Here is a 22,434-nt window from a genome sequence, read left to right on the forward strand (position 1 = left end):
GTGATGTGGTGTTAGGAGGTCTGTTTTTTTTTTCCAGAACCAGAATGAATGTTATAATAAGTCAACAGAAGTGTAATACACTGTATGAACAAAAGTATTTGGACACCTGACCATTTGAACCATCACATTTCAAAAACGAATCGTATTAAAATAGAGTGACTTTTATGTGATCCTTACAGCTATAACAACAGCCACTTCTCTGAAAAGTCTACTCATGTCTGTGGGAATTTGTGCCCATGTAGTCAAAATAGCATTTCTATGGCTGGGCACTAATGTAGGTCAAAAAGCCTGATGTCTAAAGTCAGGGCTCTGTGCAGGACACTGGAGTTTCTTTAAACCAAGCTTTTCTTTATGTCTTTATAGAGCTTACTTTGTAAACAGTGGTACGGTCATGCTGGAACAGGAAAGGTCTTCCCTAAACTATTGCTACAAAGTTGAAAAGCATTTCATTCCCTTGATACAATTGATTTATTACTCCTGTTAGAATCAGAATCAGACTTTATTGGCCAAGTATGCTCACACATACAACACATACAAGGAATTTGACTTTGGTTATACAGATGCTAGCACTGCACGATAAATACAATAAGGACAGTCTTAAACACACACACACATACTCTCTCTCTAACCCACACTTCACACATTCATACCTGTAAACAATTGGCATGTGTAATTCACATTATGGGTTAAAGGTGCAGAGTTCTGTGCAGTATAAAAACTATAGATATATATTATATATAAATAAGAAATGAAATGAATGTGAAAGACCAGTGTAAGCAGGGTTGCGAGTCATTATATAAGTTAAATAGGTCATTTGTAGATGAGCAAGTGTCCCAAAGATGAACAGTTCTGTAGTGTTCAGTTGTTCATGAGCACAATGGAGTGTGGAAAAACGCTTCTTTGTAGCCTGGTTGTTCTGGTCTTTATGTGGCTGAAGCGTCGGCCTGATGGAAGGCGCCAAAACAGGTTATGGCCAGGGTGAGACGGGTCAATGATGATTTTCCCTGCACGATTCCTGGTTCTGGCAGTTGTTGTGGCTGAAACACATGGATTAAAAAACTAAAAGGGGTGTCCCAATACTTTTGTACATATAGTATGACACTAGGCAGCTACACATCACCTACACATCACCTATCAATAAAGGAGTGAAAAGTCACCTGTTGTTTCTAAATAACCAACATTGCAAACAAAGAGAACTTTGCACTGAGAAACAGAAATACTTCCCCCCTTAATACAGATAAACTATTTTGCTATCAGGATATTGTAGTCCACAATTAGTTCCCCATCTGTTCCTCACTATTTATTTACCTTTAGAGAAAATATGTGCAGTTGTTATCAGAAATATTCTCGTGACTAATGTCCATGTGCACTTTTATTCAATCCCCAGCCTCCATACTTGGTGGAACTTCCTTTTGAACTCTAATACGCAAATTTAGTAAGTGCTAACAAGCTTCTGACACCACTTTTGTGGAATCTTCACCCATTATTCACCAGCAAAAGCTTCTGTCTCACTAACAGGTTTTAAGATTTTGTTTCATCAAGCTTTAATCTGGTCAGGGTCGCTGCAAGTCTGGTTCTACTGAGAAACACTGGGCTCAAGGTTGGACTGTCCTGGGCAGGATGCCATCCATCACAGAGAGTTAGCCAATACCCCTAACTCCCAGCCAGTTGATAGGTCTAACAGGTCTAGTATGCTAGCCCACCATCGTTAAGATCCGGGTTCGAATCACAGACTGCTGCCCCACCAGAGCACCAAGTTTTTACATGGGCCCTATTTCTGAAAATCGACATCTCCACTGATATACATCAAACTTTGAGCCCTCAGGTCAGGTCAAGGGTCACTGAACACCACAAGGTAAACAGACATGAGTGGAGTAGTAACAGCATGGACCAGCCACAGGATTTACACCAGTGTGAATACTGCAGAGATCAAATAATACACGATGTAAATCAAAGGTTCTCAATTTTTTACAGAGATCCCTTAAAAAGTAATTCACAGACCTTAAAAGATTTATATTATGGAAGCAGTTATTTAAAAGTTAGAATTTTTATTACATATACAGTTTCTTCTTAGTAAACGTGAAGCACCTCATGGCTCTGACTTGACCCATTGAGCCACTCATGCTGGTAAATGAATGTTCATCCACAAGACTCAGCTGTTAACACAGTTTTAATGCACTTTGCACTTCATTCAACTTTTATAATGCAATGTTAAATTCCTTTAAGTGACCAGTCAAGTAGAAATAATATTATAATAACTATGATACTGTTTCTATTACAGTTGCAATCGGAAATATTCAACCCCACAAAGAAAACTTTCTCACCAGAGCTTTGTTAGAGAATTAATCCTGCCTGGAATATTCTGGAGACACCTTCTCAGTCTCAATCTACTCTCACTCTCTCAGATTTCAATCTATAGGAAATCTTCTGTGGGATTTAAAGAAAGCAGTTACAGCACAAAAGCCATCAAACCTCACTAAGCTGGTAAAACTGGTACAAATTCCACAAAAGAGGTGTCAGAAGCTTGTTAACACTTACCAAAATTGCAAAAGGCAAAAGAATGTCCCACCATGTATTAGGGCTGGGGAGTGTATAATATTGCATGTGTTAAGAGAACTAGATATTTTTCATTTTAATCACAAAATGATGTCAAATTATGTTCTTTCTCTGCTGATACTTTTTTTTCCTATTTTATTTATGCATTTTCTCCCCAGTTTAGTGTAGTTAATTTGTCTCCTGCTGCTGGGGGATCCCTGATTGCAGTCGATGTGGGTTTATTGCTGCTCACGCCTCCTCTGATCCGCACGCAGCCCTTTGCGGAACCCTTTTTCACCTATGCACTCTGCACAGGCACCTCTCTATCTGCTAATCAGGGTCCTTACACAGTGTTTGAAGACCCCACCCACATAGTCCGGTCATCCCACCCTAGCAGAGACGTGTCTGCTGCAGGCACTGTCAATTATGCCCGCTAGATGGCGCCCAGCCGACCGGTGGCAACACCGAGTTTTGAACAAAGGAGTTCAGAATCTCTGCGCTGGTGTGCTAGCGGAAAATCCCGCTGCGCCACCTGGGCACCTGAGACTTCTTATTGTATAATTTCAATCAACTCTGTAGACCACCACAATACATTTTAAGGTGAGGGGTTTTGAATATTTTCAGTTGCAACTGTACATGGCACACTGGTCTCTTTGCAGTCGAGCAACAAAGTGTTCAATACGAATGTGAATTTTTATTCAGACATTTATTTATAATATAATCTATTGCTTTCCTCTTAGTAAAACATAAAAGTAAGTGTAAAACAGATTACATACTTTAGAAAACATGCCACAACACAAACAATCATTATTTTATTATTACACACGCCAAAGATGCCTTGCAGCATTAGTTTAGAAGGCAGGTCATTACCTGAACTGATTAGTTAATTTCAGTAGAATGCACCTTAGATGAAAGTTTCTAAGTGACTTTTTCTGTTTTTCTCTGTGCCTTTGTGCCTAGCTCTTAAAAAACGTGTCAAAACCTTGGAAATAATAAAACAAATGATTCATTCATTCATATACAATAACTGTCTGTATTTTACAAACTGTTTTATCTATTATTAGTAATATTTCACTTTTGACTACTCTGCATTTTTTCTGAAGAGTCACATGACTGGACCAACACACTCTCTCTCATGCACGCTGAGCATGTACAGACGATGAGGAACCTAGCATGTCAATATAAGTTCAAATGTCACATTCAAAATGTTGAAATGACCCATTTATGCTTTATTCTATGCATTTTTAACTAATTTTGTACATTTTCATTCACTAGGCACAATGCAGCAACGCATCCCAGACAGGATGCCAATCCATCACTGTATCCATAGACACGAATATTAAGATCCTTTTTCTAACATAGCTCTTAAAACTTAATAAACTAGTTTTTAATGTTCTTGATGTGATTCTATTATCCTATTAAAAATCACTTTTTACAGTGGACATTGTCTCAAAGCAACTTTACAGAACATGCACAGATTAGGAAATAGGTCATAGTTTAGGATTTACATGTGATTTAAGACTTTTTACCTTACATGTGCTAAAGAAATTGCTTTTTATTAAGCCTAAAATAATTGAAAAGCAGTTATCGTAGTAATGCTTAAACAAAAAGCAACCCTATTTTTTAGCATGGAACAACAAATTAGGTATTTTATTTATGCAAAGTCATTTATTTAAGCATGACTGAGAGGGGGGCATAAAGACTTTTTAAATATTAGGAAATATCCACTGTCTTCTACACCCCTGACTAAATAGAATAGAAATAGATGAAAATTAAAATTACAAATTCCGAGTGCCTTGTTTCATATCCCATTGCAGCTCATGGGACTACAAATGAATTATTTAATTTATGTAAAGTTAATATTTGTTTTATTTATTAGGATTTTAACGTCATGTTTTACACACTTTGGTTACATTCATGACAGAACAGGGAGTTACTTGTTACACAAGTTACCAAAGTGTGTAAAACATGATGTTAAAATCCAAATAAATAAATAAAGGTTACTTTGGGGGCCAATTTACATAAAGCCAATGAAACTACTGAGGACATAATGACCAAATATAGGCAATTGTAGCCTAGCGGTTAAGGTATTGAAAGGTCACTGGTTCAAGCCCCACCACTGCCAGGTTACCACTGTTGGGCCCTTGAGCAAGGCCCTTAATCCTTAATTGCTTAGACATACTATCACTGATGTACATTGCAATGCATGAGACCAAGTATACAGAATATACAGTACATAACAGGGGTTGCTTTTTGAAAGGGGGGTAAACATAAAGCCAGGGTACAAGGCCCATGTCCCCTGGATTCTACACCCTTCACCAAATTAGATCAGAGCGGAGTGTCAACTTGTTACTGACAAGGGAAGTGTGAGGTGCCAAGAGAATTAAGAGAGAAGGATGTATTTACAGAAGATGAGAGCACTGAAGACAAGTGATATTTGGATGCATTTTCATGCAGTAAATCAATCGCAATCAAGATGTCAGTACAAGTGACAGACTTAAGTGAACCGGATCAGATTACTGAGTGACTCAGATTAACCCGAGTCCATAAAATGAACCGAATTTACCACCACTAGTGACATGCATGGCTGGATTACTGACCGGGCCAGTGGGGCCAGCGCCCAGGGGCCCTTGAGGTCAGGGGGCCCCGGGGGGGCCCTGGCCCAAAACATTTTGCGATGCCTATCAACATTTATGATACAATATATTTTTATTTCCGAGGGCCCTCCATTTTAAGGATCCTCTGACTATTAGGGACTTTGACCCCAGGGCCTCTTGGGGGCCCTAGCCATGCTTTTGGGGCCCCTAGCCATGCTTTTGGGCCCTAGCCATGCTTTTGGGGGCCCTAGCCATGCTTTTGGGCCCCTTATGAAAATGGATGAGGCGTTGTGGCACTGCTCTGACTTCGACTTCTGGCTATTAGGGGTCCTAGGAAAGAGGGGGGCATATTTTTAGAGGGCCCTGGTTATGAGAGCCCCTACCAGGGGGCCCTAGAGAAGAGCAGGGCATACCATTAGAGGGCCCTTGATCACGAGGGCCCCTGCTATGGGGCCCTTCACTTCCATAGAAGTTGTTTACCATGGCTCCTTGACTTTCTAGGGACCTACAAATTGCCAGGCAAGCTACCATATTTCATAACAGACGTTTTGCCCAGGGGCCCAGACTATCCTTAATCCGTCCTTGGTGACATGTACGATTAGTTATGCCTGTATTACAGAATTGAGTCCTATACAGTAAATAATAATAATAATAATAATAATAATAATAATAATAATAATAATAATGATAATATAAAAAAATATTGCAGCATTCTTTTTCTTAGAATAGCCTTTTTTTTTAGGAAAAATAGATCTTGTGTGTATTACAAGTGCATGCAAAAAGTACGGCAGACACAAAAGTCAGAACAGGGGACGCGGCGTAACGTAATTATTACTTTCTGCTCCGTCTTCTCAACGCTTGTGCTTGATTTACACTGTCTATGTGAAGCAAATAATATACACGTCAGCACATGCACGAGCTTGTGTTGATTTCATGAAATTAAAATACCACCCGTTTTTCAATTTCTGTTTGTTGTTTAATTTTTTATACTAAAACGAAAAACGAATAAGGCCCCGTTTTCCCGTTTTTCAATATTGTTTTTTGAAAAGAAAAACGACTCGTTTTCTTGTTATTCAACTTTGGGATTTGAAGTGAAAAACGAATGACCAAAGGTACACGGACCCTCGAAGCAGTGAAAAATAAGAAACACATTTCTGTAAAAAATATTATTCCTAACTTATTAAAAAACACCCAGGATTTTTTAAAAAATACCCAGAAACCCAGACGAGGCCTAAAAAACCCAGATCTAGTGAAAAACACCCAGCTGTGGCAACATTGCAAATGACTAAACAAAACGCAAAGCTAAATTTAAATGCAAATTCCGAGCGCATCGATTCGGTGTTGTCATGTAGCCTCGCCCACTCAGATCGATGAGCTCGGTGAGAGATTAATACAGCCTGGAGTGTGTGAGATGAGCCACAGTGCTGGAGAAGCTCCGTCTTGTTGTTCTTCCTTTAGTTTAAACTTATCTGATAACTAAGCAACCGTGTGGAGCTTGTTCATCACTCAGCATGGTGTTGTTTAGTCACAGGATGAATTAAACACCCCTGTACTGGTGCTGTTCTTCTGTCTGAGCGCTGATCCTGTGGAAGATGTTTCATCACAGGCGCATCTGTGTGATTTTCTTATTGTGTTTTATTTCATTCACCCACAGCAGAAGTGTAACGTGTTCCAGAGGGAAGCCCTGCACCGACCGACCACCTGTAGTCCTCGGTAAGTTTTTAATACCCTGAACACACCTTTTATTTCTGTGTTTATTTAATTTAATCCTCTTTATAGTGTGCATGTGCAATAACACTCGTGTTATGTTGCTTGCTTGGGAATTACAGCAGCGCGTGACTGACAGTTGTCTGGAATGCTATGCTAACCTTGTGTTTACATAAACGAGTTGTAAATAAAGTGGATTTTAGACATATTTAAGCATAACAATTGAACAATAGAGAACAATTTAAAATGCCAAACAGTTTAGGGTTGCTTAAAATATAGTCTGATAAACATTAATAACCATAATTTGTCTTTAAACCGAAGACGCTTCATTAAATCAACAGCCTACCAAATAATTCAGTTTTATCCGAGTAAACATGGTTATTAAACATAACCCAACAACTACTAAAACATGTTATACAGCCTAAAAGAGTCGATTTGTACGAATAATTAGTGTGACAAAGTAGTAAAGCGTCTATTGTTTACCTTGTTTACTGAATGAGAGTGGAGATTGATATGACAGTCACATGATGATTCTTGACTGATATATCGCTCGTCAATCATCACCGCGATACTGAAACTACCACGATACTATATACTATACTGCTACACTGAAATATACTTTTACACAGACTTGAAAGGTACATGTATGACAGCAGTCTTGGGATGTGTTTAACTGTATTGATTGAAATGGCACCAGAGACTCTGACCAGGATTAAGTGGTTAGTACATGAATAAATAAATGGTCAGAAATGATCCACTCATGTTTTAATGATGTAAATGATGTAAAACATGTTGCACAGCCTAAAAATTGTAAGAATAATTATTGCGAAAAGTAGTAAAGCGTCTATTATTTACTTTGTTTATTGAACATGAGTGGAGGTTCATATGACAGTCACATGATTGTTCTTGACTGATATATCGCTCGTTAATCATCACCGCGATACTGAAACTACCACGATACTATATACTATACTGCTACACTGAAATATACTTTAACACAGACTTGAAAGGTACATGTATGACAGCGGTCTTGGGATGTGTTTTTCTGAGACTGACTGGAACACACTATCTGATAATAAAAATAAAAATGTACCTGTCGTTTTACACAAGCATAACTGCATCCAGACTAAGCTGTTCCAAGACCATCTTTGTTAAAACACCATATAAGTTAGGAAAAAACAAACTCTACACCCTCATAGACACACAAACACTCTAACCACTATACACACAAGTAAAGAAAGCAAATCAACCCCCTACTTTGATGTTTAAAGACTGAATCTATTATCCAGCCATGATCATAGCCATAGCAGCTGACATGGAGTTAAGAATTAAACAAACAAAAACCCAATTGTGTCCCAGATTTCAGCTCCATTCTGATGATTTGAGAAAAATTTAATGCAGTATTAGACTTCTTCATTGTTTAATCCATTGTCTGCAGTGCACCGGTTTCAAATGGCCTAAGAACCAACACAATGCTTGACAGTAGGTGCAGAGTTGTTGGGTTTGAATGACTTATCTTTTGTTTCCTATGTTTTGGGCATTGATACCAAATAGCTTAACAGAGGACATGTCAGTGTGATCAACAACATACTTCTGTCAATCTTTAAACTGTCACTTTTGAGCAACGGCACTTGCTTATTTATTAAGGTACTGGACTAGTAATCATAAGCCTGAGCAAGGACCTTAACCCTGAGTTGCTTAAACTGTATTTAGTGATAAGTGCTTTTGATAAAGCGTCTGCTAAATGCCGTAAGTGTAAATGTTATGACAGAACTGTGTTGGTGGTTCTTAAAATACATCTAAGCATCCATACCCCTGTGATACAACGTTTAATGATTGTATAAAACTTTCTGATGATGGTTCCTTTCGGCCGCTTCCTTTAGGGGTCGCACATCAGATCATTCATCTGGATATTTAATTTGGCACAGTTTACACAACAGAATCCTGACCAACTCTCGTATGTTCCTGGGATCAGGGCCATGCTGTAGAACTTTCTACACCAACAAATTAATGATATAACTTGCTTTATTTGTGTTTTTGAAACAGCTAATTTAGTCATACAGTTGCTCAGTGGTTAAGTTACTGGACTAATAATTAGAAAGTTGCTGGTTAAATTCCCGCTACCCCCAAGCTGGGCTTCTGAGCAAGGACCCTAACCCTCAGTTGCTTGCATGGTATTCAGTCATAACTGTAGGATGCTTCAGATAAACATGTCTGGTAATTGTTGTAATTGTAAATTAACATAAAAAAAAAGAACTTGATAAAATTTTAAAAAATCTGTAAGTTCTGTTTTTGGAAAAGAAAATTCGTTCTAGTCATTTGGCAACAGAATTAAATGCAGAAATTCTTAAAAACAAACAAACATTGCCATCAATATTACAAAATATCCCTAAATATGCTGATCATTGTGACCAGCGGTGTCAGTTCCCTCCTATTAAAATTCATCTAAAGCACAAACAAAGCACAAACTGCTTCATCCTGGTCAGGATCAACACTGGGAGCAGGACAGAAAACAAACCCCAACACATATATTTACAAAAAACTATCAGCAAGGCATAAAGAACAAGAAAACAACATTTACATTCTTACTTGCGATTATTTTAATAACTGTTAATAATAGTCAGCTGAATGTTGTGATTGTGACAAGCCTAATCCTCATCTCCAACCCTGCAGGGAATTCACTTCTAAAATCCAAGCTGTTTTATTTGAGCAGGTACAGACTAGAAATCTGTGTTTTGCTGATTTCAGAGGTGATCACAGACCCACCCATCAGTTTGTACAGTAACAATGTTTACTGTCTCATATTTATTGTGTATCATTTTAAATGTATTGCACCTGTGAGTTTGTATTTGTATGGTACATAAATGTTTGTTTATTTGTTTATTAGGATTTTAACGTCATGTTTTACACTTTGGTTACGTTCATGACAGGAACGGTAGTTACTCATTACACAAGATTCATCAGTTCACAAGGTTATATCGAACACAGTCTTGGACAATTTGGTATCTCCAATTCACCTCACTTGCACGTCTTTGGACTGTGGGAGAAAACCGGAGCACCCGGAGGAAACCCACACGGACACAGGGAGAACAAAGCCAGGACCTTCTTGCTGTGAGGCGACAGTGCTACCCACATAGCCACTAGTACATAAATGTAGTTTTATTGGCATGTAGTGCCCTTAACAGCTCTGCTGAAACATTACTGTGTCAGTTTTTTGGGACTCTGTGTGTGTGTTTAATAATAGTCCTGCCACTTTAAATGTAATTTAAGACAAAATGTGTAAGATACAAACAAATCAACCACTTTAAATCATTTCATATGTGAATAAATACAGACTTTGGGATGTTTGACATGATTATGATTGTTGACCGTGTGTAATTTTTAATGTGATTATAACAGTAGTGTTGTAGTCAAGCACTTTCTTCAAAATGTTAAGAATAATTGAACCTAGAAAGTTTTTTCATCAGCCTTTATGTTATCTAAATGTTATCACGTTTGACCGTAGCAAACACAGAACAGTGTTCAGCACCCACGTGTTATCTGCTGAGGTTTTGTGAATGCAAGTGATTTACATGGTTCCTAGTACAAGTGTTTCCTTGCATATTTTATTAACCACTTAATCAATTTGGTTGGTATAGTTTGATTATTCATTATCAAGCTTCATGTTCATACATCACTGCTATTCAAATATGCACCTAAAATAGAAATATGGAAATATAGTCATGGGTTTTTGAATCACTGGTGGTAAACTGAATATTTAATATAGAAAAGTCCCAATCCAATACTGGTTAAAAGCATCATGGTTAGTAATTAAACGCTGGTTGTGTATTAATTGGTTTAAAAGCAGTGCAGCCAGTGGCCTAAAGACCTTGGTGTGATCCTGATCTTCAGTCAATATCTGTGAGCACTCCCAAAAAAAAAAATCACATGCAAGTTATATCAGCTGTTCTGAAACGTCCGTAGGGGTGTGTTAGTGTGTGAGTGTGTTTTGCCTAGTGATGGACCTGTCACCATATCCAGGGTGTATCCTGCCTTGTTTTTAAATGGAACCTGGCCAGGATAAAGTGGTTAATAAATGAATAAATAAACAATTCCAAATATCCACTGATGTTTTAATGAGGTAAATATGTATCAGATTAGTACTGGAATTGGATGATATTTATGGGATCCAGATATATTTACCAATTTGTAATCATATGTCACATGGATAAACATATAGGGGCCAGAAAAAGCTCTATTATGGCGTGCACATTGAATACTTCTGTCCATATTTCTGGATTCACTAATGGTTTTAATAACAATACAGTCCAAGAACAGAGCATTATGGTCACAATATGATGTCTTGTGAATATCCCACATCTTTATTTTTAAACATTTCACTTCCTACTGCTGTTCTTACTTCATTCTTACACTTCTTTTATTTTACCAGAACTGACTCAGAATGCGGTCACTATTTTATGCATGAGAGTCTAATATAGCCCTGCAGATTTTTTAAAACGAATGGGAGGAGATTACAAATAAAAAAAACTCCTGCATAGTTCTGTTCACTAGAACTGAAAATAAACCCCAACTCGAAAGTAAAGTCAAACCACGGCAGGTCAGTTCAACAAAGAAATCAATTCTGCTATCTAGAAAACGTTATCTGGGGTTTAGCAAGCACCGTTTAAACACGTGCTGATATCCGAGTGAGGTAATTGGGAGCTTATCGTAGAACTTCAGTTCATATCTGTGGTCACAGCAAATGTAGAAAAGCATTATCCTGATTCAGTAACAAGACGAGGTCTTTCATAGAAACAGAACTACAACTCTGATGGTATTTCGGAACCATGATTGCTTTGTAACTTCTGATGTGTAGTGACTGATCATTAGCTGATAAGAGAAAAAAAGCTTCCTTATCAGACCCACTGATCCAATCTTTATCCAAATGCCTTTCAGTCAGTAATCTTTATATACTGGATCATTTTCTTTAGTGCTAATTTACTCTTGAGAGTTGCTGCTCATTTTCGCTGCCTTGTTTCTCTGTTCCCTTAAATCTACTTATCGAACCTTTTAAGGCCACGAAACCATGCAGGCTGTTCTCAATTGTACATGGTAAAAGATCAGCTGGTGATTTTTCTCCTTGGTTGGTTTTGTGCACTCACACTTTTCACATTTTTTTTTCTGTTGTATTTATGCATTTTCTCCCATTTTAGTGTAGTCAGTTTGTCTTCCACTGCTGGTGGATCCCTGAAGAGAAACCTTGTTTAGTAGTGTAGTTCATCTGCAATAGCTATACACTGATCAGCCATAACATTAAAACCACCTCCTTGTTTCTACACTCACTGTCCATTTTATCAGCTCCACTTACCATATAGAAGCACTTTGTAGTTCTACAATTACTGACTGTAGTCCATCTGCTTCTCTGCATGCTTTGTTAGTCCCCTCTCAGGGTTCGAATCCTCAGCAGTGTTATTGACTGGCTATGTCTGAGGATTGGTGTCCTATACAGGGTGTGTTACTGCATTACACCCAGTAATTCTGGGGAAACCAGAATTACTCTTTGCTTTCTTTTCCCTTCATCCCTTTCTTCATCGTTTTCTTCATTCCACAAATGCTCCTTGGCACTTGAAAGGCTGTCGTTGTAAATAAGAACTTGTTCTTATTGTCTTGCCTGGTAGAATAAAGGTACATAAAATAAATAAAATAAAGCACTTTTAGGTGTGGGCATTAATGCAGGTGGTGAAAATGCGATCGTGGTTGTGTTTGCTGTGCAGTTCCAGGTGATCTGGGGAACCAGCTGGAGGCGAAGCTGGACAAACCCAGTGTCGTTCACTACATCTGCTACAAGAAGACCGATGAGTACTTCACACTCTGGCTCAACTTGGAGCTGCTGGTGCCCGTCGCTATCGACTGCTGGATCGACAACATGAAGTAAGAATAATCCATCCCACGCATAGTGTTCCAATTTAGCATAGCCCCGACGGGGTCCAGGGAGGGTGTATATTCGCCTGACACACACTCCCGATGTGTGCGCAGTCCATCAATCCCGTCTTATTCACACATACTTCGGTGGATCTGAGCGTGAGGTTGGGCCATGCCCCGATCTCTGCTCTCCTCCACTTTCTGTAAAGGCGCCCTGGGCAACAAAGGTTCTTACACAGCGTTGATAACCCAAACACTTAGTCCGATCTTTCCCACCAAGCAGACTGGAGGCCAATTATGCCTGCTAGAGGGCGCCCAGCCAACGGGTAGCAGAGCTGCTTTTCTCTTAGGTAAAATGTCTTCTTTTATTCCACTAATGATGTAAGATATTATCCGAGTTTTAGACACCAGTTGCTTCACTTTTGAGAGTATAGAAATTGGGAATAAAGAAATTGGGTTTGGTGGGACACACAGTGAGAATATTCATATATTTCTTGCTTGTTGCTTTTGAGTGCTGTGGAAAATTGTGCTGTTTTAAAAGTGCCCAGCAATGTTCACTCGCTATAATAATACAGATTTAAGAAGCAGTGGGTATGTGAGCCACACAAATTGCACATTTAGTTGCAAAAGTATTGTGACACCCGTTCTAATTTTTAAAATTGTGTTTTAGCCACAACAATTGCTAACAGGTGAAATAAATCAGTTATAAAAAGGAAATTCTATGCTTCCAACTTTACCGCAACAGTTTAGGGAAGGCCCTTTTTGTTCCAGCTTGACTGTACCCCTGTGCACAAAGCAAGCTCTATAAAGTTCAGTTTAAAGAAACTCTCCACTCTCCGCTCCACTCAACAGCTCTGGAATGAACCAGAACATCAACTGAGGCTTTCTTGACCCACATGAGTGCCCAACCATACAAACTTTTTTGACCGAATGGGCACAAATTCCCACAGAAGCCTTTTTCAAAAGAATGGCTGTTCTAGCTGAAATGATCACACTGAAATCACTCTGTTTAAAATGGGACGTTCAACAAGCTCATGGTCAGGTGTCCAAATACTTTTGGCCATGTAGTGTATTATGAATGCAGAATGGAATTAGAAAAGTCATGCTGAGTCTTGTGTCCTCTTTCCAGTTATTGAGATATTGAGGATAATCATAAGGTTTTGCATGTGGTAATACACCCTCAGGGTTCTTTTACAATCCACTGACTTCAAAACAGGATGTTTGTGGTAAAGTTTTAATGCAATATTGTGGTCATGCTGTGCTTTCTTATGGGAAGTGAGTAAATACAAACAATAAAGGGCACTCTGGTATTTTATGTCCTATTAGATTATTTAATTAGAATCTGTGCAAAATACAGTTTCCAATATTTACAATATTGTTTGATTTCATTAGCACAGTGTAGTCCAATCATTATGATCTGACCTCTTCTGACCTCTTGGGCAGCATTTCCCACAGATCTAAAATATACCAAGTGAGGCCAGGTAACAGTTGATCTCCAACAACACCCTACCCTTATAGTCAAAACTATGTGGACACCCTTCCTAATTACTTGGGTGTTTAGGTGTATAAGCCACACCCATTGCTTTTCACTTTGTGTCAACCGTTTGGGGCGTGACTGCTATTTACATTCACTACATTTAGCAAATGCTTTTATCTAGAGCGACTTACGGTCGTGACAGAATGCAATGCAAGCAATTCAGGCCTTGATCAGCGGCTCAAAAGTTTCAATTTAGCAGTGATGGGACTAGAACCAGCAACTTTTTGAACTATAGTCTACGTCAGGGGTGGGCAGTTAAATTTTCCAAGGGGCCACATAAGAAACTGGGACTGTTGTGGAGGGCCGGACCAATAAGGTGAACTTAATACTGCTCAATATTAATTTTATCTCTTTATTTACATGTTCATTACATTTTCAGCATTTAGCAGATGCCTTTATCCAAATCGGCTTACAATACAGTTACAGTATACAGTCTGAGCAATTGAGGGTTAAGGGCTTTGCTCAAGGGCTCCACAGCAGCAACCTGGCAGTGGAGGGGCTTGAACCAGCAACCTTCTGATTACTAGTCCAGTACCTTAAGCACTAGGCTACAACTGTCCACTCTTTATGAGAAGCAGTAAATTGTACATTTCTAATAAGCTGTTAATGTTTAGATGTTACAATCAGAAAATTAGAAGTAGTCAGAGTAAAAACATTAACATTATTTTACTATTTAAACAAACAAATGCAAAAAAAAAACCAAATGTGAACAAAATGTGCAGGTTTTTAAACTATTTTGTTTTGAGTCTAATTACTTCATTTGTTTTTCAGTCCTTTGTTATTGTTGGATATTCTTTTTAAAATCACAAAGCTGGTCCTGACTGCTTCAGTTCTGGATGTGTTAAACTTTATAAAAAAGTCCTTGTTGCTTTTGCAGTTTAGTTAGTGAAGCTTCAGGTGTGACGCTCCGCATCGTTCATGTTCTTGTATTTCTCTGTTTAGTACCGCAATTTAGAGCCTAAATTCTGATCCTTAACCAGCGTTACACCTGACTTCAGTAAATAAATACTTCAGAAGTTCGTGTTTTGTTAAAAACTCCACCGTCAGTCACACTCAGTTCTGTTCGCATTACGGTGAAGCTGGATACGCTCGCTCGCACACACGTAAATCGAAACTTACAGATATTTAAGCTCCCGTCAAAATCAATCCTGTTATATTGCATGTGTGATGTACATTTATTTACATCTGATTTTTAATTGCCTCGAACCTCATGCGAGCCGGCTGGGGATGTCATGCCGTACAATGCCCAGGTCTGGTCTACGTCAACCACTGAACTACCACTGCCCTCCAATAAACACTTTTTGGATGAATTTGTTAGCCAGACTTGTCCAACATCAGAGTCTGGCCTCACAAATGCTGTTTTTTGACGGGATGGGCACAGATTCCCATAAACACACTCCAACACATTCCACTTTGTGGAAAGTTTCCTAGAAAAGTAAAGCCTATTATAGTTGATATTTATAGGAAGGGAAGGGGGTGGGGCGTTGACAGCTCCATGCTAATTACCAATAAGTTTATGGTCGGCTGTCTATTTTGCTTATGTTCTTGCTCTCTATTAGACACATCAGTTTTCCATCAAACATGACCAAAAACTTAAGATAGGACCTACACTGATCCCTTCAGAACTTTTCACCCCCCACCACACACTGATCATTTACATTTATATACTTTTACATTGTTTTGCTTTGTGCACCAGGTTGATCTACAATCACACCACACGACAAACTGAAGCTCCTCCCGGCGTGGACATCCGAGTGCCCGGCTTCGGCCAGACGTTTGGTTTGGAGTACCTGGACCCTAGCAAACACAGCGTGGGTAAGTGCCAGCTATTCGTCCAGACGTCGAACTATATTACATATCGGCTCAGATATTGTTTTTGACCTCCTCATGTAGGCTGCATTTTTTATTTTTTTATTTTCATATGTTGTGTAACTTGATAGTTATATAAAAAGAAAATGCCTACAGGGCACTGCCAGCTTTCATGCCATGGCAAAAACATGAGCTTTAAAAAAATAACCTTAAGGGGCATGGATTCTGCTGAAGGGTTGCAATGTTTTCTAGTTCATTCTTGTTAAGTGCAACTGAGTTACTGACTGTATTTTTGCAGGTATGTACTTCTTCACTATAGTGCAGGCTCTGGTGGAGTGGGGTTACACCAGGGACGAAGATGTCCGAGGTGCACCCTACGACTGGAGAAAGGCTCCCAGTAAGTTTATTCTGGTTATTCCTTCTCAAGTCTTCGGTACTTACTTCTCATATGTGGGCGGCATGGCAAGAAGGTCCTGGGTTCGATTCTGAGGTGGGGCGGTCCGTGTCCTTTCTGTGTGGAGTTTGCATGTTCTCCCCGTGTCTGTGTGGGTTTCCTCCGGGAGCTCTGGTTACCTCCCACAGTCCCAAAGACCGACAAGTGAGGTGAACTGGAGATACAAAATTGTCCATGACTGTGTTTGACATTAAACTTGAACTGATAAATCTTGTGTAACGAGTAACTATCGTTTCTGTCATGAATGTAACCAAAGTGTAAAACATGACATTAAAATCCTAATAAATAAATAAATAAAATGAATAATCCCCATATGTTGTTTATCTGCCCCCTCATGTCTGGTATCCTAAGTGTAATTCTGTTCTTGCTCTGAAGTACACTCGCTCACATTAGCTATCAGCTGGTCAGGCATCTACACAGACATGATCAAATATGGCTAATTGGCTGGAGCGTTGAATCTCGGCTTTGCTACCAATGGTCTGGGCGCCATCTAGCAGGCACAAACGACCAACGCCTGCAGCAGACAAAATTGGCCTCCAGTCTGCTGGGTGGGAAAGACCGGACTAAGGGGTGTGGTTATCAACTCTGTGTAAGGACATTGGTTGCCCAGGGCGCCTGTACAGTAAGTGGAGGAGCGCAGAGATCAGGGCGTGGCCCTCTGTACGCGAAGCCAAACTCACGCTCAAATCCACCAAAGTATGGGAGTCACTCTGGGGAGTGTGTGTCAGGCAAAAGTACACCCCTCACATTTCTGCAAATATTTCATTATATCTTTTCATGGGACAACACTATACACATGAAACTTGGATATAACTTAGAGTAGTCAGTGTACAACTTGTATAGCAGTGTAGATTTACTGTCTTCTGAAAATAACTCAACACACAGACATTAATGTCTAAATAGCTGGCAACATAAGTGAGTACACCCCACAGTGAACATGTCCAAATTGTGCCCAAATGTGTCGTTGTCCCTCCCTGGTGTCATGTGTCAAGGTCCCAGGTGTAAATGGGGAGCAGGGCTGTTAAATTTGGTGTTTTGGGTACAATTCTCTCATACTGGCCACTGGATATTCAACATGGCACCTCATGGCAAAGAACTCTCTGAGGATGTGAGAAATAGAATTGTTGCTCTCCACAAAGATGGCCTGGGCTATAAGAAGATTGCTAACACCCTGAAACTGAGCTACAGCATGGTGGCCAAGGTCATACAGCGGTTTTCCAGGACAGGTTCCACTCGGAACAGGCTTCGCCAGGGTCGACCAAAGAAGTTGAGTCCACGTGTTCGGCGTCATATCCAGAGGTTGGCTTTAAAAAATAGACACATGAGTGCTGCCAGCATTGCTGCAGAGGTTGAAGACGTGGGAGGTCAGCCTGTCAGTGCTCAGACCATACGCCGCACACTGCATCAACTCGGTCTGCATGGTCGTCATCCCAGAAGGAAGCTGACGCACAAGAAAGCCCGCAAACAGTTTGCTGAAGACAAGCAGTCCAAGAACATGGATTACTGGAATGCCCTGTGGTCTGACGAGACCAAGATAAACTTGTTTGGCTCAGATGGTGTCCAGCATGTGTGGCGGCGCCCTGGTGAGAAGTACCGAGACAACTGTATCTTGCCTACAGTCAAGCATGGTGGTGGTAGCATCATGGTCTTGGGCTGCATGAGTGTTGCTGGCACTGGGGAGCTGCAGTTCATTGAGGGAAACATGAATTCCAACATGTACTGTGACATTCTGAAGCAGAGCATGATCCCCTCCCTTCGAAGGTAAAGGTGATGGACTAAACCCAATTGAGCACCTGTGGCGCATCCTCAAGTGGAAGGTGGAGGAGTTCAAGGTGTCTAACATCCACCAGCTCTGTGATGTCATCATGGAGGAGTGGAAGAGGATTCCAGTAGCAACCTGTGCAGCTCTGGTGAATTCCATGCCCAGGAGGGTTAAGGCAGTGCTGGATAATAATGGTGGTCACACAAAATATTGACACTTTGGGCACAATTTGGACATGTTCACTGTGGGGTGTACTCACTTATGTTGCCAGCTATTTAGACATTAATGGCTGTGTGTTGAGTTATTTTCAGGAGACAGTAAATCTACACTGCTATACAAGCTGTACACTGACTACTCTAAGTTATGTCCAAGTTTCATGTCTATAGTGTTGTCCCATGAAAAGATATAATGAAATATTTGCAGAAATGTGAGGGGTGTACTCACTTTTGTGATACACTGTATATACCCTCCTTGGATGTGGTTGGGCTACGCTAAATTGGGAGAAAAGAGGGTAAAATGCATAATAAATTGCAGTCTGTATAGTTTGAAATAACTGTAAGCGTCTAAATGAATGACACGACGTGTAGATGAATTTATTTGCAGTTAATGATGAATCGTTGTGACTTCACCATCGCAGATGAAAATAAGGAGTACTTCCTGAAGCTGCAGCTGATGATAGAGGAGATGGCGGAGAAGTACGGGGGGCCGGTGGTCCTCATCGCTCACAGCATGGGTAACATGTACACGCTCTACTTTCTCAACCACCAGCCGCAAGCCTGGAAGGATAAATACATCAAGGCTTTTGTGTGCCTGGGCGCACCGTGGGCCGGCGTCGCCAAGACACTCCGAGTTATGGCCAGCGGTAAGAACACTGCTTAAATGTCTGCTTTAATAAATACACACCGCCGCAGATCTTAATGAATCTTAACGAGCTTAATGAGGTGCCAACACCGATATCAAATTAAAGCAAATGTACAAATAAAAACTAGCAAGCCACTCGGCAGCTAAGATCACCAATTAATTACGTAAATAAGTGATTGACCCTAAAAAATACGTTCTTCACACGTTTTTGGGGGCAAATTTGGTTATGATACAACTCATCATGGTCACCATTGTTAATGTAGTAAGGTATTGTTGTAGGTTTTGTTGTATTATTGTAGTTTTGGTGTTGTAATTTCATCGCTTACTCTTTCTGTTCAGGTGATAATAACCGTATCCCGGTGATCAGTCCTCTGAAGATCCGAACACAGCAGCGTACAGCCGTGTCCACGCCGTGGCTTTTTCCATATGCCCACACGTGGCCCAATGACGTACCCATCGTTTCCACGCCCACCGCCAACTACACCGTGAAGGACTACGAGCGTTTCTTTAAAGACATCGACTACGAAGACGGCTGGGCCATGCGCCAGGACACCGAGCCGCTAGTCCAGGCGCTGGAGGCTCCCGGCGTCCCCGTGCACTGCCTGTACGGAACGGGCGTCGCCACGCCCCAGGGTTACAGCTACAAAAAGTTTCCAGATGCTGAGCCCAGTGACGTCATTAACGGTGAGGGAGACGGCACGGTGAACGCTGTGAGCGCGGTCCAGTGCAAACGCTGGACAAACCGGCAGAAACAGCCAGTGAAACTGATTGAGCTTCCGGGTAACGAACATGTAGCAATGTTGCTCAACTACACCACCGTGGCCTACATCAAAGATGTGCTCTTCTCACCCTAAAGCTCAAAAACGCTCAGTTCAGGCGCCCTGATGAACGAGGACAAACGTTCAGGGTCCTCTTTCTACATTTGTATAAATGTTTTTACCTTTTAATGTTAAATTCTGCCGACCAGCACCAAACCGTTCTTACCTTAACCCAAAAAGTGTTCCGCTTTAAATTAGGGCAAATGATCAGGGTCATTTCCTTAATGTAGCGGACTTGGTTCTGCTTTTGCTAACATTTTAATTTTTACCTTTTTAGGGATGGGGTGGAGGGGGGTGGGAGATGACCACTTTTGGTCTAAACTGATACCTGCTATTAATTAGGAGATGTGATCAGGACCTCCTACCTGACTATTGAGCCTTGTGTTGTGCTTATTTATAATACTTGTCACCCTTTTGTGCCTGACCACTTCTATATTCCGGATTTTATGATGCCTGGGCTTTTAGGTCTGCCAGTTGTGGTAGTTTAGTACAGTGGGTATGTTAGGGGTTACATTGGATTGTAGAATTAATTCAGTAATGCTTACGTGCCATTTTAAATGACGCCTCACACTGAGACAGATGTACATGTCTCTGTATCAATTATAACTTTTTAATTACTGCTTATTTGACCAAAAAGAAATGTTTTAAAATTGTATATACTGTATATAAAACCCAATAGTATCTGATGCTTATGGGAATTTATTTTAAACCTGATGCCAGACCCACACTTGCTGTTGCAGATTGAAGCACAGGACAGATACGTAGTTTATCAGATTTAGTTAATCTACAGCAAATGCAGGTTTGGAAAGAACAGGATTTCTCTTAAGGTGCTATGGTGAAACATCAAATAGTGTCGCGGCCTTCTAGGATTTACTTCTATTTTCCGTTTAGTATCTGTTTGGGTTTTTTCCAGGTTCTCCAAGTAACATGTCGTTAGGTGGATTAGCTACTGGAAATTGCTAATTAATATCCCTATGGCTAATGGCTCATGATGGACAGACAGGGTCTATTTCTGCCTTTCAGGACAGGATTAAGACCCACCAATCTAAAGCATTTACGTTTGGCATTAACAATTCAAGCAATTAAAGGCGGCACCTTGGCAGTGGTGGGTTAAACCAGCGACCTTCTAATAATCAGTTCAGTACCTTGACCGAGGAGCTTCGGCTGACTAATTACTAGAAATCGGTAAAGGATACGTTTTGTTAATTAAGGCTAATGTTTGAGCACCTATGTTGACTGATTTTATTGTTTTTATAGAGTCTCTCCCCCTTTAGATCAGCGGTACCCAACCTTTTTTTGCACCACGGACCGGTTTTATATAAAATATAATTTCACGGACTGCCGGGACGGGAGGATTTAAAATAGAATAACTATACTGCTCACAAATGAGCTTTTTTTTTCTGTAACGAAACGTTGCTTCAACCTGGGGGGTGATTTGAGACCATAAACACCCACGTGTTGGAAATGGCAGCAGTGTTTTCATTGCTGATGTACCGATCTCTGATTATTTATTCTTTCTGTGCGGCTCGGTAATACATAACCCACGGACCGGTACCGGTCCACGGCCCGGTGGTTGGGGACCACTGCACTATAGAGTACTCTGGTTACCTCCTAACATCATGCCTCTCAGGACCTGAGCTCTGTTTAAACTGTATTCAAATTCTGTTTTTAGGTATAAAAAGGCAAGTGTGGAAAGCAGAGCAAAGCGGTCTGTGTAAACTCAATTTTAAAGTGAACAGAATGCAGTTACAGTTAAATGCATATAAATGTAAATAGGTTTATATTTTTGTGAGGAATTAATATGTTTTACTAAGACAAATGGAGCAAAGCTGATTATAATAGTGAGTGCACTTTAGATTTGTAATTACTCATGTACTCTCGTCATTTTTGCTGTTTTAGTGAACCGTGTACGTTTGAGGATGTTACGCTGAGCGATAGGTTCTCGTGGTTTGTAATAACGTTTTATTGCTGTTTCTAGTTTGGCCTGGTTCAGATAATCGTGTAACTTTGGTCAGTGCTGCTCTGGAACGCCCCGGCTCTGCTAATGTGGTTATTACAAACCCAGTATTGTTTACTTAAACTGTACTGATGAGAACATGTTACTAACTGTGCCTTTTAAAACTGTGGTAAATTATCAAGTGATCGTCTATAAACGCTGATTTAAACTTAACACGTCTTATTTCATCTTCTTTCATCTCATCTACTTGTCTTTTTAAAATCATTCAGAGTGAGAAATGCACAATAGATGCCTTGTTTTCAATGAAATCGAAAAGGGGGCATTTACTTATTCCTGTACATATTCCTTTAAACGTTTTGACGTTGTTAATTAATATACACCAATCAGCCATAACATTAAAACCACCTCCTTGTTTCTACACTCACTGTCCATTTTATCAGCTCCACTTACCATATAGAAGCACTTCGTAGTTCTACAATTACTGACTGTAGTCCAT

General features: G+C 40.1%; 1 protein-coding gene across 1 annotated transcript; it reads left to right on the forward strand.

The window, feature by feature from the left end:
• Positions 1–6,724: 6,724 nt before the first annotated feature.
• pla2g15 (phospholipase A2, group XV) lies at positions 6,725–22,151 on the forward strand. The gene is made up of 6 exons (XM_062999669.1): positions 6,725–6,845; positions 12,593–12,749; positions 15,974–16,092; positions 16,385–16,483; positions 18,940–19,164; positions 19,503–22,151. Exons 1-6 carry the CDS (start codon positions 6,725–6,727, stop codon positions 20,015–20,017), a joined length of 1,236 nt encoding a protein of 411 aa, XP_062855739.1. The 3' UTR covers positions 20,018–22,151.
• Positions 22,152–22,434: the final 283 nt, after the last annotated feature.

The sequence above is a fragment of the Trichomycterus rosablanca genome, chromosome 8 (assembly GCF_030014385.1).
Source record: "Trichomycterus rosablanca isolate fTriRos1 chromosome 8, fTriRos1.hap1, whole genome shotgun sequence".
NCBI lineage: Eukaryota > Metazoa > Chordata > Actinopteri > Siluriformes > Trichomycteridae > Trichomycterus > Trichomycterus rosablanca.